At 39.0% G+C, this 27,627-nt stretch overlaps 1 protein-coding gene across 3 annotated transcripts in view; it reads right to left on the bottom strand.

Annotated features, from left to right (window-relative positions):
- Nucleotides 1-27,627, bottom strand: part of ckap5 (cytoskeleton associated protein 5) — a 42,700-nt gene that overhangs the window by 6,785 nt on the left and 8,288 nt on the right. Inside the window, exons 3-36 of one of the 3 annotated variants that reach the window (XM_041795007.1) lie at nucleotides 26,761-26,954; nucleotides 24,460-24,666; nucleotides 24,135-24,306; nucleotides 23,924-24,056; nucleotides 23,705-23,805; nucleotides 22,073-22,186; nucleotides 21,789-21,893; nucleotides 21,422-21,511; nucleotides 20,437-20,601; nucleotides 18,076-18,204; nucleotides 17,816-17,983; nucleotides 17,462-17,563; nucleotides 16,907-17,017; nucleotides 16,222-16,314; nucleotides 15,076-15,261; nucleotides 14,829-14,923; nucleotides 14,469-14,652; nucleotides 14,221-14,378; nucleotides 13,754-13,928; nucleotides 13,264-13,377; nucleotides 13,000-13,128; nucleotides 12,704-12,898; nucleotides 12,466-12,586; nucleotides 11,621-11,703; nucleotides 10,122-10,232; nucleotides 9,443-9,565; nucleotides 7,925-8,074; nucleotides 7,634-7,837; nucleotides 7,419-7,554; nucleotides 5,555-5,748; nucleotides 5,286-5,458; nucleotides 4,664-4,687; nucleotides 1,960-2,133; nucleotides 540-660 (exon numbers count right to left, since the gene is read on the bottom strand). In XM_041795007.1, the coding sequence (XP_041650941.1) occupies nucleotides 540-660; nucleotides 1,960-2,133; nucleotides 4,664-4,687; nucleotides 5,286-5,458; nucleotides 5,555-5,748; nucleotides 7,419-7,554; nucleotides 7,634-7,837; nucleotides 7,925-8,074; nucleotides 9,443-9,565; nucleotides 10,122-10,232; nucleotides 11,621-11,703; nucleotides 12,466-12,586; nucleotides 12,704-12,898; nucleotides 13,000-13,128; nucleotides 13,264-13,377; nucleotides 13,754-13,928; nucleotides 14,221-14,378; nucleotides 14,469-14,652; nucleotides 14,829-14,923; nucleotides 15,076-15,261; nucleotides 16,222-16,314; nucleotides 16,907-17,017; nucleotides 17,462-17,563; nucleotides 17,816-17,983; nucleotides 18,076-18,204; nucleotides 20,437-20,601; nucleotides 21,422-21,511; nucleotides 21,789-21,893; nucleotides 22,073-22,186; nucleotides 23,705-23,805; nucleotides 23,924-24,056; nucleotides 24,135-24,306; nucleotides 24,460-24,666; nucleotides 26,761-26,954 (4,734 nt within the window). The remainder of the gene's footprint in view (nucleotides 1-539; nucleotides 661-1,959; nucleotides 2,134-4,663; nucleotides 4,688-5,285; nucleotides 5,459-5,554; nucleotides 5,749-7,418; nucleotides 7,555-7,633; nucleotides 7,838-7,924; nucleotides 8,075-9,442; nucleotides 9,566-10,121; nucleotides 10,233-11,620; nucleotides 11,704-12,465; nucleotides 12,587-12,703; nucleotides 12,899-12,999; nucleotides 13,129-13,263; nucleotides 13,378-13,753; nucleotides 13,929-14,220; nucleotides 14,379-14,468; nucleotides 14,653-14,828; nucleotides 14,924-15,075; nucleotides 15,262-16,221; nucleotides 16,315-16,906; nucleotides 17,018-17,461; nucleotides 17,564-17,815; nucleotides 17,984-18,075; nucleotides 18,205-20,436; nucleotides 20,602-21,421; nucleotides 21,512-21,788; nucleotides 21,894-22,072; nucleotides 22,187-23,704; nucleotides 23,806-23,923; nucleotides 24,057-24,134; nucleotides 24,307-24,459; nucleotides 24,667-26,760; nucleotides 26,955-27,627) is intronic. The other 2 variants (XM_041795008.1, XM_041795009.1) reach the window with 2 other exon arrangements.

Raw genomic sequence — 27,627 nt, 5'->3', positions numbered from 1 at the left:
TTTGACCCAGAAGTTAGGGCAACCTTTAAAAATGAAAACAATCTTAAGTCACCTCTTAAAACAATCTCTTAAAACAATTAAAATGCCTATATTTTCACAGAATGGTGGTGTAGACATTAAAACACACTTAAACACATTTCGGCACACCTGCTGAACTGGCATAAGCCTTTACATTAGCTGACCTAACACTGATGTGAGTTCTGGAATAGAGCATTTAAAATTATTTTGATAAATTAAGCTGGGACACTTGATTTAAAGCATTTTAAAACACCCCTGACAAGCCAGAAGGCACCAGAACGGCTGCACTAGATGATAAAATCATATCATTTGGACACAATTATACTGATATCTGTTCAAAAACATTACTCACTGATAGCAATTGATTGCCAAATGCATCAAAAAGTTTAGTGTTAAGTCTGTATTATGAGTTAAAGAAGAGTTTGTTGCAATCACAATAACAACAGTTTTATGTATTCAAAATACTATAAAGCGAATGATCACTGCTGCTAATTACAAAGCCGAGGTACATAGGTGTATACCTGTGCCAGTGCCTGTATGCTGGTGTTGATGTCGCCACTTGCCACCTGAGAGATGACAAAGTTGATGGTGGAGGCCGTGCTGTTGTGAAGGTCGTCATAGTGTGGAGAGACAGAGCGCATCCTGTGAGAACAAAAACAAAGATATGTTATTCCATCCACTGTTTTTATTGGTTATTTGTTGCGATTCATTAGCAAATAGAAAAAAAAGCAGTGTTGAGAGAATCAACTTTCTAGTGTTACTGAATTATTTTCATTAAAAAAAAAAATATATATATTCTTAATCCCAGTTTGATTATCAGTTGTTCTTTCAAACTTTGGAATATTTAACCAAAGTGGGGTTTAACAAGACAAATATTTTATTTCATATCTTATGCAGTAATTAAGCTTCTCTAGTTTTGTGTGTGCACACGTCTATTGATAGATCATGGTTGCTGCTGCACCTGCAGAACCGAAGCCTTGCTGACAGAAGAGGTGGGAAGAGCTCCTTGACAAGGCAAGCACGTTTTCTGGTCGCTACTACCCGTTGAGTTATAAGGAAACCTATCTGAACAAGAAGGTTATACTGCAAGCGGACAGGTACTAACCAACGGCTATTTGAAGTCGTGGAGACCCATGCTGGAATCTTTGCTCACCGAAGGGAGCGCCAGCCGATCAGGTTAAACAGTTTCTATGGTCCGGGATAGAGAACCAAATTTAACCAAAAGTTATCTTTTGTGGTTTCAACTTCTACGTTTTTGACCATTTTGAATTTTTAGTACCTATTCATGTTGAACCAATATGTTTGTTCTTGCTTCTAAATTGTTTTTTACATCATTTTTCATCAATGAAATTTTTCAAATATGTTCATGTAATCCATTTTTGCTGGTGATGAATTTACTTTTACATGTAATCTGTTAAATCTGACAATTTGATTGTCAATCTGGCTTTTTGAGTGATTTGATGCATTTTTTTCCTGTGCTGCAAATAAAATAAAAAGGTTTTCTAAAACCATATCTTAGACTCTGATGGGACGTTGTCACTAAAACTGCTGGAGTAACCTTACGCATTTTCAAGGATTTAATTTATTCCTTTTTATTGTGGAATAATTGAAGACATTTTCAGGACGGGTTTTCTTTGGACCACACAAGGCCCCCCTAGGTGAGTCTGAGTCGACACGACTTCTCTCTGTTCTTTTCTTAAACTACAGCAGGCACATTTACACACATTTAGGGGGGGTTGGTTAGAGCAGTAGAGATGTGTTGTGCTCTGAGCTCTTGCAGCCTGCGAGTGACAGGAAACCATGAACCTTAACACTACAGCAGATACGAGTGATTCAGGAGCTGAAGATTGAAGTCAGACAGGATTAAAACCTGATAACCTTTCAGTTATCAGTATTTTATCCTGGATCTCGTAATAGCAGCATCAACAAATGTGAGTTTACTTGGGTTCAGGGATCATGATGGGTTCCAGCAGCTCGTCCAGCTTGTGTTGGACAAGATCGGGCAGCTCACACACTCCACTGTGGTCCGTTTCGATCATGTCCAGGTCCAACTGGAACTCCTTGGGGATGGATGGGTGGGAGGACTCGCTGTGGTGGGCGTTCTGACGGGCTTGGCTGGAGTGAGGGAGTGGATAGGATAGAATTTTAATCCAGTGTATTATGGATCAGAGCCTTTCAACACCAGTCCTGAGTGACAAAAATAGGATCTGTCACACCTTCTTTAATTCTATGTCTGATAAAATTCTTTAATGTGCGAAAAGATTCAAAAAAGGAGGATAAAAGGTTTGGCATCCCAGCTTTATTAAACAACCAACTCATAAAAATAAAGCATGACTTAGGCCTTCAAGTTTTAAAAGAACACTTACTCAATCTTATTCAGTATAACTTCCAAAAAAAAAAAAAAACACTGGATTTTGGGATGTGAGGATGGGCCTGATGGATTTTATCCTCCAGTACTTGTGTAAAATTGTTTCTTACAACCATTAATTTAATCGTTAAGTTTGTCTTGCACGACTGGGCTTTCAGGACTGGAGTTGATCAGCACTGATCTCAAAAAAAACATCTGATCCTTTCCATAGGAGGGGAAAACACTTTAAGACAGCTGAGCTGAGATCTACTTCATACAAGCTGAATAACAAGGCTAACTTCCTATTGTTTTACACCAGTCTGAACCTCCATCTCTCTGAGACCTCCTGATAGAGGTTATAAACGCAGTAGGTAACCAACAGTCTGGATTTTACTGTAGAGAGGTGGAAGTTCCTGAATTGGAAAAACTTGGTCACAGCTGCAGGGGTTTCCTAGAGATAAATGTGTATCTTGATCAGAAAGGGGAATATTTGTACTCCCCTTTATTTTATTGATCAGAAAAATATTAGCAAAGGATTAGTTCTCTCTGAGAGCAGGTTAATGTGCGTGAAATTTTCTTTTCATAGCAGAGTAAATATGTACACAAGGGAAAGAGCAAGGGGAGACTCTCCGCTTATCAATGATTTTGTGAACAAGTGATCAAAACTGACCATTCTGTGCTTTTCCTGGGTCCTGAGTTCTTGGTATTATTTATCAAAGGGACTGCTATATCTACTGTCCCACTATGAAGACAACACTGTCTTTAGTCGTGTTAAATTTTCAAAAGGGTTTGAACATGTTTAACTGCAAAACTGTAGAGGTCAAACTAGTAGGCCAAGGTTAGATTTAAAGAGGTCTTCTGTTCATGAATAGTTGCTTTAACTTGATGTCTACCTAAAAGTGAAGGGACACACAGTTGCACAGATTTGGTCTATAGATCTCTGTGCATCTACTGTTATTCTTACAAATTCTTATTATTCTTACAATGGAGGTTTTAGAAGGTTAGAAAACACACTGGAGCCAAAGTATAAATATAAATTTTAAAGCCTAATGCACACCTATGGCACTTTCTTGCACATATCCTGACATTTAAAGTGCAAAAATCATGTTTTTAGTGGTCAAAGTTACTTGAAATGGAATAGGCTAGGATTTTATAACAGTCTTGACTGGGGTGGGTAAAAATATCAAGTAATTGATGCATCGCAATACCCCCCCACATTATTGTGCAAATTTTTATCTTCAGATGTTTTACTGCTCAAAAATGTGAGGTGCCTTGCCACATATGTTCACATGGGCATGAAAATAATTATTAATAAATTGTTAACAGGTTGTGTATTTCTACTTCTTACTGAATCGACATCGAAGCATTTAAATCAATATCAAATCGAATCAATATCGAATTGAATCGCAACTTAAAGAATAGAAATGGAATCGAATCATGAGGTTCTTAACAATAACCAGCCCTAGTCTTGACCGACTCCATCTTATATTAAATAATAGTTACTATTCCATTGCTCTACCTGTGCCTGGTTTTAATGTTCGACAACTGTCAGACGATATAGCGGAAAGCAATTTGCCAACTTCTATTAAATAAAAAACAGAAAACATTTGTGCCAGATACAGTAGCAAAACAGCTAAGGCACTGTGAGGTTTGGATCTGGAAAAAGATGCAGAGACTTCTGCAGCCATCAAAAAGATATGTTAGGAAGAACATTAAAAACAAGGCCAAATGCAAACTTTGTGTGGTGAAAGTACCACAAAAAGCAGTCATTATAGAGCAAGGCACTTTTCTCTTATGCCTATGCCTTTCAAAAACTGCAGTATAATAACAGCTTCCTTTGAATTTAGTATGATTTTTCTTGTGTGTCCCTTATTTTTTGATAAAACTCTTGTGACTCATCTTTCAAAAAATGGCGTATTCTTTAAACCATGGTGTGTGGCTATGACTGACTCTTTTTTTAAACCAATTTAAAGCTGACATTTTGACATCTCAAACTGTCCCTGTGCATTTTTGCAGACATCACCACATTTGTTGTTACAGTTTACACAAACACAAATAAGATGAAGGCGTGAGGGGGAAGAAGCCATGTAAAGTGACTGCAGGACATTTTGAGTCAGAGTCTGTTGCTTTCCCACCAAGGTGGAGAAGCACAATGACTTCAACTCAAACGAATCAGAAATATTTTCTGCTCATTAGTTTTATGAATGACCGGTAGTAGATTGCATTCGGAGAGGAGTCCTTACAATGACAACATGTAGAAGAAAAGAGGGACGAGGAGGAGTCAGGGGAGGTACTTACATCCTATACGTGCGATACATTATTCTGCTCCAGAGCCGAAGGCAGGCAGAGCAGAGAAAGGAGGAAATCACACAGGAAGAGAGATGAAGGGTTAAGAGACAGGCAGGCAGCTAAAGATGCATTCACACTCACAGAGGTTGGTTTCACAGACACAAAGGAGGGTTGGGTGTTCCAATTATACTTTTAAATACGCATCTGCGAGAGCAACCCAACATGCAGTGACTCAGTAAAACAGGATGAGAAGAGGACAGATTAGTTTCGAGCAGAACACAAACATTCAGAGATTTATGGCATGACTGAAAATACGGTCAGGAGTTCTGTTATGGATCTGACAGATTAAAGAGATGGATGATAGGAAGAACAGAAACATGCATGAAGAACAGCTGGGAGGATAGGATTTTGAAATCACTTTATCAGACTAATACAGTTATGTCTGTCAAAAAATAAGCTGCCTGTTTGTCTTCAGATGTGCGCAATGTGAAAATGGGAGGGGCGGTTGTGAAGTAGTGATAAGCCCAGTCCGTGTGGGATCCCTGATTACAGATTTAGGCAGTTATCAGCCTTCGATTTTCTATTGAGCGGATGCTTGAATCCCCACAGCCCTGAGTCAAAGGTGACCTACTTGAGTTTGTTGGGGTCTTCCTGAGCGGGTTTGCGGAGGAAGGTGGCGTTGGGGTTTGTAGGAGGCTCTCTTTGTGACCTCTCAGCGGCGCTCTGCTTGGCAGGAGCTGCAGGAGACTTCTTGGCTGAACGCTTGATCCTCTCCTCAAGCATGCTCATGTCTTTCTCTGACAACTGGAAATGGCAGGCAAAAGGGAAACGTAAACTTCGACCTCAGATTGAGGGGTTGAAACTCTCTAAAGTCTGACAATGGCATCTAAACTCTCATACTTTTCCTATTAGTTTGTAGACTTGGTCCCCACAGACGTTGTAGACTGCCACCACGGTGTTCAGGGCAGCGTTGCGGACAGATGTGTCTCTGTCTCCGATGTGGACTGCGATCTCCTTCAGAGACTTTGCAGGAGTGGGTTGGCATACATTCATTCCGTAGCCCTCTATTAAACAACCCAACTCCTCCAGACATTCTGAGGACAGAGAGGAAACAAGAGAACCATGATGTTAGAGAGACAACTACAATGGAAAAGAGCAGGACTGCTAATTTAGGGCTCCTGTTCATACTTGAAGTCAGCACTTTTTTAAAACAGTCCCTGCATTTAGCAACCTTAACTGAGAGCTCTAGTTTTTATTTTTATGGGGGCTCAACCTAGAAGACGATGTAAAGACACGCAGTAAGTATGGCATTTTGCAGTAATTTTTCACTAAATGACTCACGTGACTTCATGAACAAGTACTCTCTTTTTCACAAAACAAAACAAAAACTAATAAGCTCAATAGTATGAATGAGACAGTTCTATCTTTATACTGTTCTCGCCTTCGACCTCTCCTTGAACCACAATATGCTACTCTGACACAAAATACCCAACAGTGATGAGTACGAGTCTGTGGAGAGACCTGTCCATGAGTCAGTAGTAACAGACACTTCATCAACACTTTTTTAAGCAGTCAACTCTGCTGCTCTTTCCTCACAAACCTGTTCCATTTACATAGTTTTAGCCATGATGGTGACTTTAACTCCAGATAAACAAACACCATTGGCTCACAAAAGTCTTCTTTTTCTTCCATCAAACATGATGAAGCATATTTCAAGTCGCCAGTTTCATTATTCACCGACTGATCTCTGCTCTGATGTCATCTCAATGACCTGTGCTAACAGGCCTTTTTCTAATTTGCCTTCTTAGTGATCTGTCCCTTGGGAACACCGTAGCTGTGGTAAAGCAGTTGATGCTGCTGCAATTGGCCTGCTGTTGTATGACAGCCATGGCTGGAGGAGTTATACCACTGTGTAGTTTACACTGGTTTCTTAATTCTTATTTCTTACCAAGTGCATTCAGTTAGATGCATACTAATAGTAGTTAAAAATTTACCACCAAATTAGTTGCAATATTGTGGCTGAAATCACATATGAGTGATCCGTGAGTAATGAAACATTACTTAAGTAATTAAGGTTATATTAAGCACTCAAACACATCCCTATTATTTTGGGCCAATATTTACAACACTGGTTCACAGCTGTTCTTATGAGTAATTTTTATTTACTAGTTCTTTGGCAGGCTGATTTAGCATTGTAAGCTTGTAAAGACCATTAAAAGGCTTTCCCCTTCTCTCTTCAGTGCACTCTTCTCAGCACTAATCATGAGCATGCTTAAACTTTGTCTTATCAAATCAGCATACAAAGCAGTGTTGTACTTTTGAGACGTCCCATCCATGTTTACCATCTACTTAATCATCTGCATCCAATTACGGCAGACAGAACTCCAACTGCTTTGATATGGTTCACTTCTGTGAAATTTAATGAGCAAAGACTAAATACACATAATAATATTAAACATGTTTGATTTCATCTAAAGTTAAGACGGGAGGAAGACTGGCCTTAGACTTTCAAGAGACAGAAAAATCATTTATCACAATGAAATTGCTTGAAATTTCCTAAATAACAACTCAGCACTGCAAAGATATGAAAACAAAAAGAAGAAATACTTCTCCATTACTCAACACTGGGTGCAAAGATGTTGCTGCCATAGAAATCTTGTTTTTCTTACACTGATATCTACTAATGCTTAATTTGCAAAAAGAAGAAAGAGACTTCAATGACACAAGGCCACAGCTAGAATGCAGACTCTCTGCCAAGACCTACCAGCTCTCTGTTTGGAGTTCTTGGATTTAGTTCCATCCATCAGGAAAGGAAACACCTTGGATGCAGGGTAAACCTTACAGAGCATTGCAAGGATGGCTCTCACATCCTTACGTACCACATCTTTAGACTCTCCAACCTGTAGTAGAGGAGAGGACACTGAGCAGACAGCTTCTGAGAGGTTTGTTGTTTCCCTATTAGGTGTGATATGTTCTTACCTTTAGTATGAGGTAGGGGATGAAGGAGGTGGCCTCGTACTCTGTTAGATGATAGTTTTCTCTGTTTAGCATGGCAAACAGCAGTTTCAGATACTCCAGCACCTTCATTAGGACCGTGGTGTTGGTGTCGAAGAAACGCAGGGTGAACCACTTTAGAATCAGGTCCAGACAGCTCATGGTGGCCTCGCTCTCACTTTCCAACCTCTGACAAATACAAACACAGCAGCTAGGTAAATTACAGCAACTTTTAAGACATATGCCCTTACATGCAGTCATGAGAGCAGATACTACCTCGATCATGACTCCGATGGCCTTGACTTGTCTCTGGAAGTCAAAGTGGAAAAGTTCGTCCTGCAGCCACTTAGCAAAGCAGATAGACATCTGAGTCTTCAGCTGCTCCACATACTCATCTCGGGGAGTGATGAAGTTCCACTTCAAAATCTAAAAAAAGACACATAAGAGAAACAATTCTTAAGACAGAAGTCAAGTCTTTTGGCCTCCTTTCTTCCTATATTAGATGTTTTTCTTGGACTAATTTACATACCTGTGAGCTGGAATAGTTATTTTTGCTCTGATTCAGTCCTTTATATTTTACATAGGAGCCTATGACTGTGGCAGATAGTTCATTTGTAGCTTTGTAAGAGATTATGAAGTTTTAATGACTATTAAATCTGCAGTATATAATGCAACAGTGATGAATTTACTGCCATCCTGATTTGAAAAATTAAGAAGTTTATTCAATTTCACAGGACAATCTCACTTGTTATGAGCAACCTAATAATTTTAGATGGAGGTGAAAGAGAGCAGCAATATGTCAAAGTCAGATCATTTTTATCTCTATTATGACTCTAACATGAGACATCGCGCTTCCATCAGTGCATCTTACAAAGGCATGCAGCAGTGGTTTCGTTTGCTGCCTGTGTAAGACTCAACTCACCCTACTTTAAGCATAACGTGGCTTTCTATCTGTAGGGGATCTAATACAGTGCTTGTATATGGATAAAAAATTCAGATGTGGTCTGTGAAATAAGGAGAGAGGCCCACCATGGCCCAGTCGCTCTCTGAAATTTGTCCACACAGCCGAGAGAAGAGTGGATATTCTCTTAATCTCGGCAGCTGCTGCTACTGCTAGCTTGTGGAGGACATGCTGCTAGGCAGAAACTGCCAATAGGCGTGTGGGGGAAATTTCAAAATAAAAGTATAGCTTTAAAGTGTAGATCAATGTTTTGAATTTCTATCAATCTGATTGGATATTAATCAACCAATCAATATATTATTGTGGTGTTACACCCCTAGCTCTAAAGATGATAACAGTGAGAATCTACTTTCCATGAAGGGACACTGACCTGGAAAATATTTTGTTTTGCAGTGTACAACAACTAGTTTATTTATGGTCTTTATCATACTCTATGTACAGAATCCAGGCTCCAGCCTTATAGACAGAGATTGTAAGGTTTCACAGAAGTACAGAGTTAAATGGTAAGTTAAAAGGAACACTCATCAGTCTGATCATCTCTACAAAAGCTTAATTTAGAGGTAGTTTTATATACTTGGTTTTCTGCTGTAATTTAATGCATTTATGCTTTTGTACCTGAAACACATCTCTCTGTATGTGTTCTACAACATTTACCTGATTGATGAACAGGTTAATATTGCGCAATGAAGTTGAAGAATCCGATAATCAAAAACAATCATGGGAAGTAGTGGAAAGGTTCAGTTTGAGTCCATATCATCTAGTTATTTCACATTTTCTTGTAGCCGACTTCTCATTAATCCAAACAAAAATATGTTTTTCAACACATCAGCTACCTTCAGCTGCTTCTCCTCCTTGATTCTCTGCTCCTTTGCGTTGGGAACCAGGATGAAGAGTGGCCCAGACTTATCTTCATCATCCTTCATCCCTTTAGCTGCAGGCTTCTTTCCAGCTGGACCCTGAGGGAGGACAACACAGAATGAAGGAGAGGGACCAGTGTGCTTCATCTGTGGATCGGTGTCCATAAATGTCAGTGGTCATACAATGTAACTGACTGCATGTGTGAGTGTTTATTTGAAGAATAAGAGTAGAGACAGAAGATAAGGTGGTGTTATGCTGAGAAGAGCTCGGTGTAGGTTATAATACAAACACGGAGCAGAAACACAGATGTGATGTAATATTATTCCAAACCATCAAAACAAACCCACCCACACACAATCAAACCTTGAAGTGATGTGTGACATCCCATGCATAAAGAGCCCATCGAGGTTACATGTTAAAAGCATGAAATAGATGTCTGTTGTTATTTCACCTCACAAGCCCTGTGCATTTAGTGGTTCAGTTGTATATTCAGTATTAGTGATTAGAGAGACAGGATTAGACTGAGCTGAGACCCGAACACGCAGAGGCAAAGAGACGAGTGCATGAGTGTCCACTGAGAAGCTCTGCACACGTCTGCACAGAAATAAGGGATTTGACGGAGTTTCATCACGAGGACACCTGCATCACATCTACCTGTTGACTGCCAGCTGCAGCCTTCCCTTTGCCCAGGGGCTTTTTACTAGCATTACTGTCCTTGTCCTTGGAGGGAGGGGGAGGGGCGGGTTCCTCAGGAGGGGAGGAAGGCTGGGTGAGTAAAGAAACCACATAATGTTTACACTTAATGATCATGACATGACTGATACAAACCAAATGTGCACAAACTGAGAAGGAAAAATAAAAATGTTGATGCACACAACAAACAAACTGACAACTGAGGAACAAAAAGTGAAACTGTAACTATGCACAGAGGTGAAAGGGAATTGCATTCATTTTTTTTTTTTTTTACTTGGGTGCCACTTTAACATCTTTTATGTAGATAAAATTTTGGAATAGTTTCAATACATCTGTTCAGCTAGCTTCCGTGACTAAGACTGTAGCATAATCTTTCACGGCAAATACAGCTGCACACCATGTCTACTAAAGCGCTTCTTTTAAGAAGGAGACTGAATCTGAGCATTTTTGAAGCTTAAATGGAAGCAATTTTAGTTGGCAAACTGATTTGGCATATTTGCCACATGAAAGGCCAAGCTGCAGCAGTTAAAGCTGTGCTTCAGGCAGGCAAAGAATGCCAAAACCTATTGTACCTTTAGTATTAAAATACCTGGGTTCCAAAAATACAGTCTCTTAAGCCTGGTTCATCAGCTATGCCTTAAGTTATAGTGTAAAGTACACACCAAACCCTACACTGAAACTAGCTAAGCTGCACCACAGAGACACAAAGTTTATCTTAAGTAGTAGAGTGTAACATTCAGTCTTACTGAAATATTGTTGCAGATATGTTTTCACTTAATATAACTAAAACAGGGAAATGCTTTTTTCCATTGCAGTCTTTGTCATTGTGCTACCTCACATTTCAGACTGTCTCTAAACAAAAAAATGGCTGAAAGTGGCCTTTGCTAACTTCTGTTTATTCACAAACCAAAGCAAATAAGGGCACAAACTATGTCAAAGCATTATGATCGGGTAGTAACTAAGCCTACACTTTCAAACTAGAGCCAGTGTTCAAAAATAAACAATTGGTGAAATCGGCAATAACAGGAGATAATTTAACATTACTTTATTGTTGGATGGCAGAAATTATCTCTGCACATGAAAGTGTGAGTCCAAAAAAAGTCATCCTACATTTCTGTGGGAGGAAATCAACCATAGAGATCACACTGCTGACACCACAGAGCTGGTAAAATCCTCAGCTCCTACTCATGCCCCCAGTTCTTCCAAATGCCATCACCATGAGAACTGGATTTACAGCAATATATGTCTCATATTTATAACTTAAGCCTAAGTTGAAACCATCTCTGCTGGTAAAACACTTTAAATTTTAGAGTGTAAACTCTGTGGCAAGTAAGAAAATGCACTTAAACTAGGCTACATTTGGTCTTGCGCATAGCTGGTGCAACCCGTATCAAAAATCATAACCATATATTCAAAAGTTTTGTGAGCACAGAAATTAGAATTGATAAAGTAAGACATACCTTTTTAGCAGCCACTCCTCCTCGAACCTTCTTAACCTCAGGTTTGCTGTCAAACTCGTCAGCAGCAGGCTGACCCCTGGTGGCTGCAGTAGAGACAAATAGGTCAATAATTTATAAGTTGTTTTTTTAATTAAATGTGTTCATAGACGATCTACATAATTTTGTCACAATTTTGCATTCTAACTGGACTGCAATTTCTCAAAGCACCCAACCGTTTGGCCCTTGATATCATATTTACACACCATCTCACACCACTTGCCCAGATTCAGGCAATCTGAGTCTGTCTTTGTCAGTGCCAGTTCTATGAAGACACTTTATTTTGAAAGGGGATTAATGGACCAGCTTTGAAATCTCGTGGGAACATGGCATGCAGATTCCCCTGTCCTGTTTTTGTTTTTCTTTCGTTCAAAGTTGCTGCCATGAAAAGTGATTCTGTTCCAGTTTGCAAAAAGAACATGTTTTGATGGAGTATATTTATATTTAGACACGATACATGGTGTGGGATTTGCTTGCCACTAAATTCAAAACCATTTGCAAATAAATACCAAGCTAATGCTCTTTAGCACAGCTGTAAACATTTCTGCCATACTGGCTGCTACTTCCAAAAACCTTGAAAAACACTAAGCTCCAGAATAATTCATATATTAATTTATAGATTCTGCTTATTCAGACCTAAAAATCTTCTAAAATCAATTCCATGCTTCTATGTGCATCCAAGACAATGATAAAATAAACAACCAGCAATTGAACCCCCAAACTATTTCACATAAGAATTACAATTCTGAAAAGACATTCAGAACCAGACTGTGTAGAGTCCAAATGACATTTTTGTGTCATAAACACACCTGAAGACTCTCTGGGCTCTGCGGAGCCTTTCCCTCCAGCTCTGGCAGGAGCCGCAGGTTTAGCCGGCATCACTGCTCGAGCCTTTTCCAACATGGCAACCACCTGATCCTTAGAGGCCGGCTGCAGGGAGGAGAGGACATACATATTAAATACTGCTGCTGAGGCATACAGTTGTTACTATCTGCGGCCACTGATTTAGTAATTAATCAGCCATAACATCATATATTTATTAAGTACTTTGAGTTTCCCAGTAGCCTTGTTCATCTTGTCGTAGCCCAGGTGCATCATAAAGGTGGGCAGAGCGTCCTGAGCTTTCTTTCGTACGTCTCCGTTTCTGTCTTCCAAGCAGCTGTAGAGCTGAGGGACACACAGCATCAGATCTGGTGGGACACTCCTCAGGGTGGGCAGCTTCTCTGCTAACCAGCCGAGCACCTGGGTGAAGAGAGAAGATTGCTTTAATGTCTTTCAGATCACATCAAGGATTTTAGTTTGGACTACCTAAGCCAGTAAAGGGGTAGTTGTTGTATGTGTACCTCCTGACGTAGGAATGGATTCTCTCTCTTCAGCTCTTCTGAAAAGTCTTCTCCTTCCAGCCACTCCTTCATCCCTGTCTGCTCAACCCAGGCCTGCAGGGTTGCCATGGCAGCTGCCCGCACGTTGGCCTGCAGAGGAGCAAAAGAAATTTCTATCAGAAACACATCAAACATTTCCACTTCTCCACAGCTGCAGTTAAATACAGCAACACCAATGTGTTAGTGCAGGTGGTGAAATTCTGATGTGAATGCACGGACCAGTACCTTGCTGTCTCCCAGTACAGTGATGACAGGGATTCCCAGTGACTTTACATGCTGCTTGAGTCCAGGTCCCATCGCTGTCGCCAGCTGCTGCAGGATAGTCAGGGTCTGCTGGACCTAAACAACATAAACATTGTTTTTTTTTTAACAAGAGGGACAAAAGTATTCACATACAGCGACTCTTTCATATCCCTCCATTATTTCAATAATGAAATTTGGTCTGATTTATTGTTCTTCAGTTGTAAGTTTACATATGATTTTCAAAAATCAGCAGGGAGGCCTGCTGATCACTATCTCAGTAGGACTGTGAATCTTCATAATGTAGCTGAGTATTTAATGATTGGGTAAAAGAAATATGTTGTTATTTACAAACTTTAAAAAAATAAAATAGTTTCAATTTAGGCACATCATGCCATGTTAAACAATAGCCTTTAGCTCCTACGCTAGCATTAAGGTTAGAAATGCAGATGTCTGAGGCCAACTGCTCCCTTACCAGGATTTTGTTGGAGTCACTTAGGCGAGCTTTCAGAGCCAGAGGCAGCTCTCCAATGTTGGGTGTGATGAATTTGGCCTCAGATATTATGGCTGCAGTCTCATCAAGACCCTCCTTCCTAATCTTCCAGTTCTTATCCTCAATCTTAGACACCAGATCAGATGTAATCTTGTCACTAAAAAAGGGCAAACAAAAGGAAAAGACAGAAAAACAGTTAAGAAACTTACTTCTTATTGTATAAACTTGTGACATTACAAATTTGAGCACAGAGAATAGAAAATGCTTACAGTGGTAGGTATGACATGTCACAAAAGATTTGGATATAGTTAAAGGGGACATTAAAGAGTTATGCTGATCTCTTTAACCGCTACCATGTCTGAACCGATTTTTTGCCATCTGAAAGATTAATGATTTAGAAGTGTGAGCAGGAAGAGAGCCAGCATGTTCATGCTTTAACTCTTTATTACCTGATATCCGTTCTGGGCAGCAGGTCCATGATGTCCTGTCCTCCTCCTCCTCCTCCTCCTCCCCCATCTTCGTCCTCCTCCTCTCCATCACCCCCAGCATCCTCTGTGCCTGTCTTCTTGGTGGATCTGGTTGGAGCGGGAGGAGACTGGCCCTGCATCTTTAAAGAAAGAAAAAAAGTTGCTTTATTTCCTTTTTCGTGTAATTTCCTGAAAATAGCACGAGAGAATGGTCATCAAGCCCTCCATACCTTTTCAAACTCCGCATCGATCTGAGCAAGGAGGGCTGGTTTCTCATCTTCAAAGAACATGCGCAGAGGGGCTCCCATGTACAGGTACATGACTCCTAGCAGAGTGATGGCTGATGTCCTAACAGCAGGGTTAGTTGCTCCCAGAGCCGTCTTAACGTTGTTGATAAAAGCCTTCACATTGATGCTGGAGGAAGGGGAAAAGAGCAAAACATCAACATATGTCCCCAAGTTGTGCTGTAATATCTTTGCAAAATACATTTTCATTATTCTTCTGAAAAATACTTCTAAATTAAGTTATTACTTAAAAATTACACTGCTTTGATCATTTTTCCCTTATTTCAATAAGGACTGTAAATTTACCCAGCAAAGCCAAACTCCTTCATTGCATTAGCCAGCCAGTTGAGAGTCTCTGCTTGGTTTTTCGGGTTCTTCTGTGCAAATGCCATTGACACAACCTAAACAAAAACAAACAATGTAAATACAGTTTTCCATTATGTCCAGTATCTACTAGAACGTTAATTTCCTTTAGCTGTTTTTCCTTTTGATAAAAGATTTGTTTAGTCAAAAAGATCCAGTTTTCTTCTTCCTGGAAAAAAGGGTTTCAAACCTGTTCTGCAGTCCATGGCAGAGAGCAGGCCTCTCCAATTGCAGTCAGTCCCTCTTTGGCATTTCCACCACATTTGATATCTCCAACCTTATCAACCAAACCATCTAACACGAAAGAGGCAGACGTCTTTGAAAACTGTCCCCTCTGAGCTATAAGAGCCACAATGTGCAGCTTCATCTGCATCACCTGCACAGGAAAAGAGGAGGCAAAATTACAGTAAGAACATTCAAGACCTCCCATATTTCCTCAACTGCATACAACAAATCTGCAGCTACAACGGACATTAAGTGTAACCCATACTCAACATGTTCAGTATGAATACCTGGGAAAATAAATCAATAGAAATTTAAGCTGCTGAATTTTTGAAAGGTTTTTGATACCAACCATTTTAAAATGATACAGTATTGTTTCAATAACTGATAATTTTCAAAAGTATCAAAATGTGAAAAGAATTTAAGATCAGTCATATTTTAACTAAAAGCTTCTGCAAGTGGATCAAATTGCAGAAAAACGTCAGTTGCCAGTATATTTGTGCAATTTAGAAAGTGTAGAGACATTCCCCCCCATTTTTCAATTAAAGGCAAAAAATAATCCAAAACTGGATGACTTTGACATCATTTTGGTCCATAGCATGAAAAATAGATATTTATATTGCTTGTTTTTACATGAACTGTATTGAAGTGTAAAAATCTGGTGTTGTGATATTTCTTGTGGAATTTTTTTTAGATATTCTATTAGAACAAGATCATAATAGTTTTGGATTTTTTGTTAATTATAATTTTTATATGTTTTCACCCTTTGGTTTAATTGTCAGTTTAGTTTTAATAATTTTACTGCTGTTTTTTTACTTTAATTTAGTTTTTATTTTGCAAAACTTATTAGTTTTAGTTTTTGGGTTTTTGTTTTGGCAATGTGGGATACTTGTCAAGGGGAAGACTCAAAAGCCTTCTCCACTTTTCAGTTTAATTATCCTGTTTTAATGTTTGTATACAACTCAAGACCTTAAACTACCATTGTGTGAAGGTACCTTCAGTCAAACCAATCACATTTTAGTTTTAGTTATTTAGTTAGTTTTAGTTAATTATAATAAACTTGCACTGGAGCTCAACCACCTCCAACATCAGCAGCTGTAACAGTCAATTTTACCTGGAAGTTTGTCTCCTTCCAGCCTGGTTTCTTGGCCAACATCCGGACCAAAGCCTGGCAGGGCATCACAGTCTTATCCATAGTCTCAACAGCCTGGAAAGACAAAAAACATACATGAACTTTTCTGTATGTTGCAGGTCAGAGCAGGTAAACCTCTGCAGAAGATGAAAGATTTTGAGTATTTTGCACAAAGATCGCAATAGTGTTAAATGATGTGTTTTACAAAAAATTTTTAGCATCACAGAGAATGATTTTTGGGGCAATTTTGTTTGTTAATTTTTCAAATAAGTAAGGAATTTATAGCTTAAAATATGTTTTAAATTGCAACTTTATTTGCCCAAAGTCTAAATCCCATTAGAAAGATTGTGAAGTAAGAAAACCAATACATCCACACTTCAGAGAAAATTAAATTAATTGGCCTTTTTTCTAAAAACTAAAATAAATATTTATCCAATTGGTTTCTTTTCATTTCAAAGCAGTTTTCAACCATTTGGCCCATTTCGTGACAAAATAAACATTCATCAACAAATTACTTTCTCCAGAACAAAGAATAACCACTGAAGTTATTTGAACACAACCAGCCATATTCTTTTTTTATCAAAAAATTTTATAAAATAATCTGATGACAAAAATAATCTGGTCATGAAGTAACTTTTTCACAAGGGAATAAATAAAAGGTTTTTACTCTCTGGAACTCCTCCATACTGGCCAGTCTCTCCTTCCAGTTAGCCGAGTCGAGCTGTTGCAGACATGAGGCAGGAAGTACACCTCCTGCCAGCTCTTCACACACCTCAACCTGACACAAACACAAAACATTTTAGGAGTCAGACGTCAGCCAAAACAATGAAGTCAATATATTATTATAGATTATCAGCAATCTTGTAAATTTCTGAAGTATTTGAAATCATGTGGTGTTTGGACTTTTTGAAAATGTAAAGTTTTCTCATATTGTCATCCCAGGACAGATCAAATATCATCTTTAGGATCTCAAAAAGAAAAGACAACATGATGCTGAAGGCTCAATAAAACAAATAGCCATGTGACAACTAAAAAAAGAGGTTTAAAGAAAAGAAGCTTAAGAAATAATGTGTAAAAATAATCTAGCTTCTTTGTAGACAAAAATTATCTCAAGGAAACATACAAACATGACACAGGCACTCTGAAAAAACATTCATATCTGAAAGGTGTTTCCTACAGATTTTAGTGTTTAAAAGGTTAAATGTTGAAAGGGCTGACTCACCGAGAGTTCACTCTCCATCACTTCTTTGTTGTCTGATGCCTTTTTGGCTTTTCCTCCAGCTGCTGCAGTAGGTTTGCCTTTCTTAGCTGGACCTGCTGAAGGCTGTAAAAAACAGACATAAAACATTTTATGTAGGATGATTAAAAAGCACGTCAGTTACTTCTTCCAGAGTTTGTACTGCTTTTTTTCTTGTAATACATCATTAATAAAGCTCAATTACATGTCAAGTGAATATACGTTGCCCTTCTTTCTAGCATATGAATATTTAGTTTGTGATGTTGTGTTTCACTTTTGTTTAGGACAGCTCTTTAAATAAACTCAAGTTCATTTGTACAAATCATCCTGTGAGCGTACCTTGCTGGCAGCAGAAGTTTGGCTCTTTTTGGGTGGGCCAGAAGATTTGGATGGAGCTTCAACAGGGGGAGGTGCTTTAGCTGCTGGCTTCTTGTCTACCCCTCCACCACCACCACCTGCACCCTTCTTTCCTCCAGGGAGCTCCACTTTGTCAGCACACTCCTTTATCTGTAAACAAAACAGATCACAGTTAGTAGATCATGTAAATATGACAGATTCAGATGATCGTTTCCTGTCTTTACTTTGCAGATAACCCTCACCTTATCCAGTTTAAGCTTATCCAGGTCAGTCAGGAAGGGGTTAACAGCTTTCTCTCCCACCACTTTCATGGCTGTCCCCAGAGCTTCAAATGCAGCATCACGCACCTCTGGAGCAGAGTCGTTCACTTGCTGAGAGGGTTGAAGACAAAAGTACATGGTCATTAAAATGAACATCTTTGAAAGTGGGAGCTACATTTCTGAGGTGCTGATGCTGCAAAATATGTGATCATGATAATATTTTTCAAAATGATAAAAATTGTGATTCATTATTTGATTCTGAAACTTATTTAAAGGCTATCCCGACATAGACTGATTAAATCAGATGGTTCATTAGTCAAACTTTAGAGTAGTATACATGGAGCTAAGCTGGCTGTAACTCCAGCTGTTACTGGCTTTAGCTTAGCTTGCTTCTCTGACAGTTACTATACAATGACGTTAATCTCTCATCTAATCCATCCTTCATCAGGCTAAAAATACAAACCCTGTTGATACCTTAACATCCTTTTGGGGCATTGGGATACCAAGCATAATTCTTCATGTAAGGTGTGGATCCACGTCAATGCATACACATTTTAAATTAATATCCAATACCTCAGGCTACAAACTAAGGTGGTCCAAGATGCCTTCATATAAATTGGTTTGGCAGTGTAAAAGATCTGCAAACTAACACATTTAAGACCACCCTGTCAACTGGAGTAATCTGTGACAGTCTCTCACAAAGCAATAAGCATGATTTACTTGTGGCCGTCAAGCCTCACTTGCAGTCATAGGAATAACAGCTCTTTTTAAAAAATTCTCGATCTTCTGGCTCAGCTCAGTAATAAGAGCCAGTTTTTCAGCTCTCAAATAGACCCTTAACAGTTTGGTTACATTATGTATCATTTTGGTTTTGATGTCAATTTAACAATGCTAGCCTCTTACCATGTGACAAATTGCTCTATTCATTGGTGCCAGCAGCTTGACTGCACGTAGCATCCAGAGACGCCTAACCGTGAGTTAGACTGATGCAAATCAAGCATACTTTATGCTTCTGTGCAAATCTACGATGTAATGGCTTTGACTGTTGCAATTTGATGCTAGTTCCCAGGTGCATCCACACATTTCCTGTTTGTTTGTGTAAATGAAACAATGGTTAATGAAACCAAGCATATTATGTTGGAAATGGAGCTGATAAAAACTGAGCAGCAGGTGATAAGTGCAATTATTTCAAAGAATAAAAGAGAAGAGACGGGGGAAATTAGACTACTGCTTCTGAGGGAGAGGATGTTTTTGCACTCATTCAGCCACTTGGAGAGCCATGGTGGAGAATATGCTTGCCTGATAATTTTGGATGTCAATAAGTAGATTTGGCTAGTTTTATTACCATCTGTAGCCTTTTATCACGCCCTAAAGCAGTGATGCTCAAGCATCATGCAGCTTTTTTGTGACCAGTTGAGGCTCTTTAAAATCTTAAATGGAAAAATAATCCCTCCAAAAACTTCAAAAAAGAAAAACTTCATCATGATACATTGCAATTCACATCAATCTATTTCTTCTCTACCTATGGATCATAGGCTTTAATTGCCAAATTTAGTAGTAAAGCTTTATTTTTTTATCCCATAATCATTCCTATTATGACACATGAAAGACAAAAAACAAAGGAAAGGGAAAAGTCCACTGATGGCACGTCTCTCCACAATTTTGGCTCTTGCAAAATATTTCCTCAACAAACTGGTTCATAGGTAGAGCAAGGCTGAGTACGACCACTTTAGAGTTCACACAATACACCTGCTTAGCACTGACTGACATTCACCAGTACTAAGCAGCAGACCAGTCACTGGGCTTGTTGTGTCGTCATTTCATGTAGATACATTTTTGAGGTGGAGCACATCAGCTACGTGTCTAGGACTCTGTGTAGGGTTCAGGGCTACCTGGACCTACACCGCAGGCTAGAGCGTAGCTTTGACTCTGAAGCATGAATCAGGCCCAAGCCTGAGAGTCATGGAAATGATGTATGAGCTTTTAATTGCATAAGAGGTGGGCAAGTGAGTTCATTGCATTTTGTTACTCTGCATAGTGTGGATGTAGATATCAAAGAACAAAGAATATAGTATCTGGATGACTCAAACTGATGTTAATGCAAGCTATAAGGGGCCCTTAAAAAAGGGAAAATGACACAGCTTGAAGCAGTAAGGCAGTAGGGCTCTGTTAAAAGCATGGTTTATACAGAGAGACAATAGGCCCTTATACATTTACCCCAACATTGACAATCATCTGTCCCGTTTTCCATTTTTACATCTAATCTTGTTTATTTTTGCATTCAGTCAGATTTTTACATACCAGCAGACATGTTAAATGAATGAGTTATCCCAGTATGTGTACCTTGATGAGAGCCGCACAGAAGGGTTTGAGGACACTCTTGGGCAGCGTAGCCTGTGTGCAGTGTCTGAAAGAGCGGGCCAGAAACAGAGAGGCCTGCTGCTTTATGGATGGATTCTTATTGTCCATCACAGCCAGGATGTCCTCAGATAGGTTCTGCAAAGTGGTCTGAGAAAGAAAAAAAATGTATTAACCACATTATATCAGTTACAGAAGAAAGATGAACAGCTCTCTGAAACACATTAGAGGCTGACTGGAAAGTCAAAGTGCTCCATAACTAACAGCAGTCAATTAGTTACAAATGAGTACATTAGAGGATTCCAGCTCTGTAGAGCAATGCAGAAAGAAGAGAAGGATCCTCTGGAAAAATAATTAAAATAGATGACTGCAATGAAAACTAAGGGGTTGGAAGAGGAGATATAACCAGTCCTATAACCAAAGTCTCTCCTACACCTTAATCTCTCAGCTTCACTGACATCTGGTGCTATACTACTCAGTGACATGAAACGTAACCAATTAGTATAAATTGTTGTGGTGTACTTATGTTTTAATTATAGTTTTGTAGCCCAGTGGAACAAAGGCTGTGGGCACGTGGCCTAGCAGGATCCATGATTCACTACACCAACAGTGGTTGGGTAATGAAGGCACCTGTTGCCAGCTGTAGCTTCTATTTCAGGCTTTGCTTAAACTGAGCAGTGTGTACACATCACTAATACAAGTAAGTCCACTTTAGCCTGGTTTAGATCCATGCCAGCATCTAAAGTGGAAGTGAAAGCAGCATTCTGAGTGATGTTAGCTGTGGCAAGCGGTGTGTCTGTCATAGTTTCTGGTAAAGAGGCTGCATCTAAAACAATATCCTTTTTTACCCATCTTCATTTTCATGGACTGTGCTATGTTTTTTGTTTTGTTTTTTTGCAGTAGCTTCTTTTATCACTTAGCTTATCTACATTTCTGAATATTTTATTAACAGAAAGAGATTAAAACTTACAGTGTGAAAGATGGCATCCATTGCCTCTTGCAGGGCCTGGACCACCTGAGGCTTCTTCTCTTTAAACTTCTCCAAAATAGTTGGAGCAACCTATAAACACATGGCAGGATGACCATCAGCAATAATCAACATCAATGAAGAACTGTTATCCAGTTGGTCCACTACACACAAAATAATCTTTTTAATGTTTACAGCACAACTACATTTAGTTACACTTGGCCAGAAGCTCAAATGCAACTTTTGTTGTTGTTTTTAAAACCATGTAAGTATACTTGAAAAGTTACTATAACAATATATTGACAATCAAACACCTAAAATGGCGGTCATACTAAAAAGATGAAACAAAGGTGAGATCTTGTTCACATACATGTCCTGCATATGTTCCAAACTTCTTCCTGAGACCAGAAGCCAGGCCAGCCAGACATTTAGCTGCCAGCGTCACTAACATCACGTTGGCATCTTTACCAACAACCTGGAAAAAGGAAAATTGGACAATGAATACATAGCACATATTCCTACACCACATTTTCTAAGGTGTGAAACATGGAATATTTAGTCAGTCTGTCATATCTCTATACCTAGTAAGTCTCCTTCAGTCTATCATTTCACAAGGCTGTCCAACTGATTCTGTGCAAAGTAGCGAGTGTTTACCTTCTTCAGAGCTCTGACGAGGTCTCCATAATCTCCGTTCTCCAGTTTGGGATTCTTGATGAGAGCCTCCACAGCCTCAAGAGCTTCTTTCCTCTCCTGCCACTTCTTAGCTTCCTAAAAAGACAATTTAACACAGAAAAAAAAAACATTCAGAGTGTATCAAACAGAAGACCTTAATTACATCTTCAGTTATGATAAACACTTTGGATATCCTGTCACAACATGTGTGATTTAACAGCAAGCTCTGCAGTCATTTTGAGCTTGGACATTTGCATTTGAATGTACAAAGTTGTCAGATTGTATGTTTTGAGTTTTAATAATAAGTTGTAAGGTTGCTGTGTCTAGAATTCACCGTGAACTGTTCATGGGTGGTCTGCTATAGTAAAAATAGCTTTAAAACAACAAAACTGATATAAGGATTTTTACCAATTGTGTACATTATTGGTGCTCCACTCCTGCAGTTGTGGGCATAGAATTTATTTCAATTTCCTTTAAATTAGCTATCCTGCTACTCTGTTAAACTTACCAGGGGAAAATGCAAACAAAGGTCCCACCAGACTGCACACACTGTAAATCACCTCATCTGCATCTGACTCACCAATTGTGGTACAGCTGTTAAAAAATCTACAAAGAAAGTTATTTTTACTCCTAATGGGTTGTTTTACTTTTGTAGATTATGTGGAAGCATCAGTTTAAAACTGACACATCTGAGACCAGTTAAAAACTCTTTACAGTGGGATTGAAAGAGCCATGAACAGTGGTTTGAACTTGTACAGCATAGTATGTATCTATAGGCTTAGTTTTGTAGAGTTGTACATTATTTCCTCTGATTTAGGTTTACTTGAAAATATAGACAAATATCATCAAAACCAAGACTCAAAACAGCTTTGTTAAACTGGCATGTTCCTTAAGTAGAGCACGATTAAAAGTAGACTTCAGTGCATTTTGGCGTTACTTGCTAAAGAAAGCTTGGCACCAAAATGTGTTGAAGTCTGTTTTTTATCATACTTCAAGAACATGCATGTTTAATAAAGGTGTTATTAGCTTCTTTTATAAAGTCAAGAACCTTGGTTTTGATTGGGGTTTTTTATTTACTCGGGATCTTCAAAAAAGAGCATAGTCTTTTATCAATAGCAGTGTCAAGAAGCTCTCCAGTTCCTTGTTTTTGTTTTCCATTTGAAAACCTATGGATCAAGATTAAAGTGTCAAACTTCCTTCTGGTTTCCCACAGGAACCACTGTCACATGGTAGCTTAATGATACTGATTAATTTGGATTACAGATTTTGGTAAATCTTCTTGAGTTGTAACAGAGAATCAGATTAGGGTTTGAAACCATTAAACCTCTGAGGCTCTCCAATGAAGTAAGCAAAGGTAGATTAAATAACAGGTGAGAACATTTTCTCTTAGACACATTTCTTGAAAAATACATTTTGAACAGCCACGCCTGCCGTGTTGAGACAACTCAAAGACTTTGTGGAAAAGTTTTCAAGGAACAGATTCTAAAGATAATCTTAATACATCTAAGTCAAGAATAATTATTAAAATCCTTGATATCTTAAAAACATTCATCAATTATCAAGATATTATCCAGCCCTTGTTCTCCATAATCCAACAAACACAGTTAAACTTACGATTTTCTCATAGAAGTCTTTGGGCAGCTTGGACAGAATCTCCACAGCTTCCAGCAGTTCATAAGGATCCACCGCTGTTGCTGTGTCCACCTCGGCATCTCCTGAGAGAGAAAAGGAACAAAGGTGCCATCATGACTCTTCATAAACTCATCCATTGATAAGGTAACTAGACAGGATTTTACATAAATATGTTAGAGGTTCCCTCAAAGTTAAACTCACCATCAGACTGGTCTCCTCCTTGGGCTTGTTGCTGTTCAAACTTGGCCTTCAGGTCCTGCTGTGAGCGCAGGAACCTGGTCTGCTTAGGAGGTGCTGTAGGCAGCTTCACCCACTCTTCCTCCAGCTCTTTCAGCTACAAACAAATGTTACAAGCATTTTATTTTGACTGCCAAGGCTATACATTAAAATACTGGATGAGTATTTGTCCTACCTGTACAGAGTTAATGTTCTGCAGCGGAGGTCTCAGAGCATCTCTGATCCACTTGAAGATCTCTACTGCAAGAAGTTTGGCCTCATCTCTCACTGCCTTCTCTCTGGACTCAAACTGTTTGGGCAAAGCCTTCACTACTGGTTTTAATGTCACAATTTTAGACCCAAACTCACTGGAGAAAGAGGAAAACAAACCAAGAAGTGATGAAGGGCAAGTGTTAGGGAAACATTAGCATCCCAGTCAGGATTGGTCTATTTCATTTCAAAGAAAAGTATACAGAAGGTCAGAACTTTCTGCCACTGGAGCTAAGTATTGTAACACTAACCTGAGAGCCCTCCTCAGAGTCTCGAAACAGGCCACCACTATCTTTGGGTTCTTATTCTCCAGTCCTTTGAGGAGCTCCTCTTGAACGACCTCACCTTTCTCAATCTCTATATACATCAGGCAGATGTCCGAGCCCAGCTCCTTCGCCCGTGCCTTTGGCTGGTTGAATACTTTGGTCACCACACCAGACACCACTTCGCCTGTGGTCCTGTAGCACACAAATCCACACACAAATAGCTTGTCAGAATTCCCTGGATATTCTTAAAGGGCTCCTCACAGACACAGGTAAATTATCAAGGCCTTTTAGGTCAGTGAACACACATAAACTCAAACTATTAAGCCCCCCCTTTGCTTTTTCAATTTTGTTATGTTGCAGCCTGATGCTACAGTTGTAAAAATTTATTTTTTAATCTACACTTCAAAATGACAACGTGAAAACCTAATTTTAGAATTTATTGAAAAAGAAAAACTGAAAATCACATTGACATACGTATTCAGATCCTTTGCAACAACACTTGAAAATTAGCTCAGATCCCTCACATTTCTCTTGATCATTGCTGATATGTTCCTACGCTTTGACTGGAGTCCACCTGTGGTAAATTGAATTGATGGGGCATGATTTGGAAAGGCACACCATTCTATAGAAGGCCTTACAGCTGGCGATGCATATCAGAGCAAAACCCAAGCCACGAGGTCAAGGGAACTGCCTGCAGAGCTCGGAGCCAGGATTGTTGCAAGGCAACACCTTGGCCAAGCGACAGACTGGTCTCCCATTGTGTCATATAAACTGTTATTCAAATGTGAATTTGTTCACAACAAAATGTTTTTCAGTGGCTCAAGCTACCTAATATTTGAGGTGAATGGACAAATTGACAATGTCAAAGCACTGCGCAATAAAACATTACAATTAAACGCTGTTGAGCAGATTCTTAGTGTTTTTCCCCTCTTCTGTCAGCTTCATTAATAATTTCCCTGCCCTATACACCCATCCCCCACACAGCATGGACTACATCCAGCCCCTTCATCAGCAAACCTGACATTTATGATTAGGCTCAGACAGATTTCATGTACTACCATACATCTAGCTCAAGCAAACATCTTGAAATATATAATAAAACACCAGGCAGTGTAAACAGGAAAAAGTTTAGATCAATTTAATTTTGTACTTCGCAATACTTGCACTCAACCTTAACCATGCACCAGAACACTTTAAATTTCCAATGTACATCATGTTTTTATATTCTATTTTATATTACTTTAAATGTCCATTTTATCATATAGAAGTTCCAAGGCAGCAGGCAGAGTACTGCTGTTCAGTAGCCTTTAACACATAATTCTTCTGTGTTTGTTTTTGCACCAAGACACTATGACTAATTCCTTGTACATGGTGTGTAATCTGAGTTGGCATTAAACCTGTTTCTAATTCTAAAAGCTGATATAACTTGATTTAATAGCCTGATGTTTTTTTTCTGTGGGGTAGAATTAGATCACAGAAATCCAGTCAGTAAAAAAAGTTAAAATCATTCAAAAATATATTCAACATGAGAATGTAAAGTTGAACAGTTTTTTCCAGGTCAAAAAATAAATAAATCTTTATATATCACTCTGATCTAACAGATCTCATTGATAAACTTTTAACTTCACAATGGCACTAATACATTAACCCATCTAGCCCTCTAAGAGCAAGTGGCTTTGTAGCAGTGTCAGTTTTCGTGAGAAGCATCTTTTGTCTTGTGTTTAAATGATGGGTGTGGTTGTGTTGAAGCAACTGGGCAGCTCTTAAAATACTTAAGCTGCCCCATTATAAGCCTGACCATGCTCTGTGTTTACTCGTCCTTCAACTCCAAAGTATTGTCACGGTTCATACCTGTAAGTATCAGTCACCTGCAGGACTAACTTATTGACTGCCACATTCAAGTTCTATTAAAAGACCTGCTTTGGAAATAAATATTTTTGGGAAACATTGTGTGTCTCTTCCATTACTTAATCTCTCCACCAGGTAGACATCACATCTAAAATCATTTACATTTTATCTTCCATCTGGAATAACAGCCCCTCTTACTACACTTCTGTCTTCATAAAACTCTTCTTAGTTTCCTAACAAGTCATCAACTCTTTTTTATTTTGGCAGCTTATACCTTCCATAAATAAAACCCATAATCAAAGTTCACATTAGCTTGTTACTATAACTAAGCCACATGTGGTACACTACCTCATCTGCCAAACTGCTTCAGGCCACCAACTCAGCAGTCTAACATTAACCATACAGATGAAACTGTTGAAGAAACATGAGGTTACTCACTTTCCAGCAACATGCGCATTCTCAATGAAGGCCAGTGCAGCCTCCAGGCCTTTAAGCTGAGCCACAGCATTGGAGTCTGTGACAAACTTCTTTATGAGTCCCAGGTACTTCCCCCACTCTGGACTCTTCTCATCTTCTATCCTCTGGAACAACTTCAGAGCTTCTTCATAACCGTTCAGTCGTGCTTTCCACACCTGGCCAAGAAAAAGCATGAAGGAAAGGGCATGGAGAAAGAGGTGATAGGTTACAATAATGTCAATTATATACATTTATAACTTGAACATATATAAATGTCAGTACATTTTACATATGAAAGACTGGTGTTTGGGATGTGACCTACATCTATGACAGCTGAACCTCTGTGTCACATGCTGTCCCTTAGCCTTTTAAGTTTGTGGTCAGCTTATCCTCAGGCTCACTGTGAACTTCGTGCTGAATATTTTGTCCATGTTCATAAGACAGAACTTAATTTGGGGTTTGATGTTGTGCAGATCAAAAAAGGCCTTTGTTTGGGATTCAAAATTGGACAATTAAGTATGGCAGTAAAGCAGGGTTGAGTGTAGCCTGTGGTCAATCTGCTTGTTATTCTTGTGCAGTTCCAGTTCAGCAGCATTTCTGATTTGGCTGCAGTGTCTAAAATTAACTCAGACCCCAGAAGGTGAACAATACCCAGTGGGCAAAAATATTCTTGACTCTTCCAAAATTGTTATTCCTTTATTTAACACTACTCTAATATTAACAATAAAAGGCAATTAGATACAAATCTAACTCTAGTGCAACATTATCCTAATTCTTCATTAACTGAAAAGGAGTACTTGGAAGCAGGGTAGTGTAATACATTTCCAGTAGAGGACTACAAAATCTGGT

Source organism: Cheilinus undulatus, linkage group 9 (assembly GCF_018320785.1).
Source record: "Cheilinus undulatus linkage group 9, ASM1832078v1, whole genome shotgun sequence".
NCBI classification, from domain to species: Eukaryota; Metazoa; Chordata; class Actinopteri; order Labriformes; family Labridae; genus Cheilinus; species Cheilinus undulatus.
This window is presented reverse-complemented; position numbering and strand designations above follow the sequence as displayed.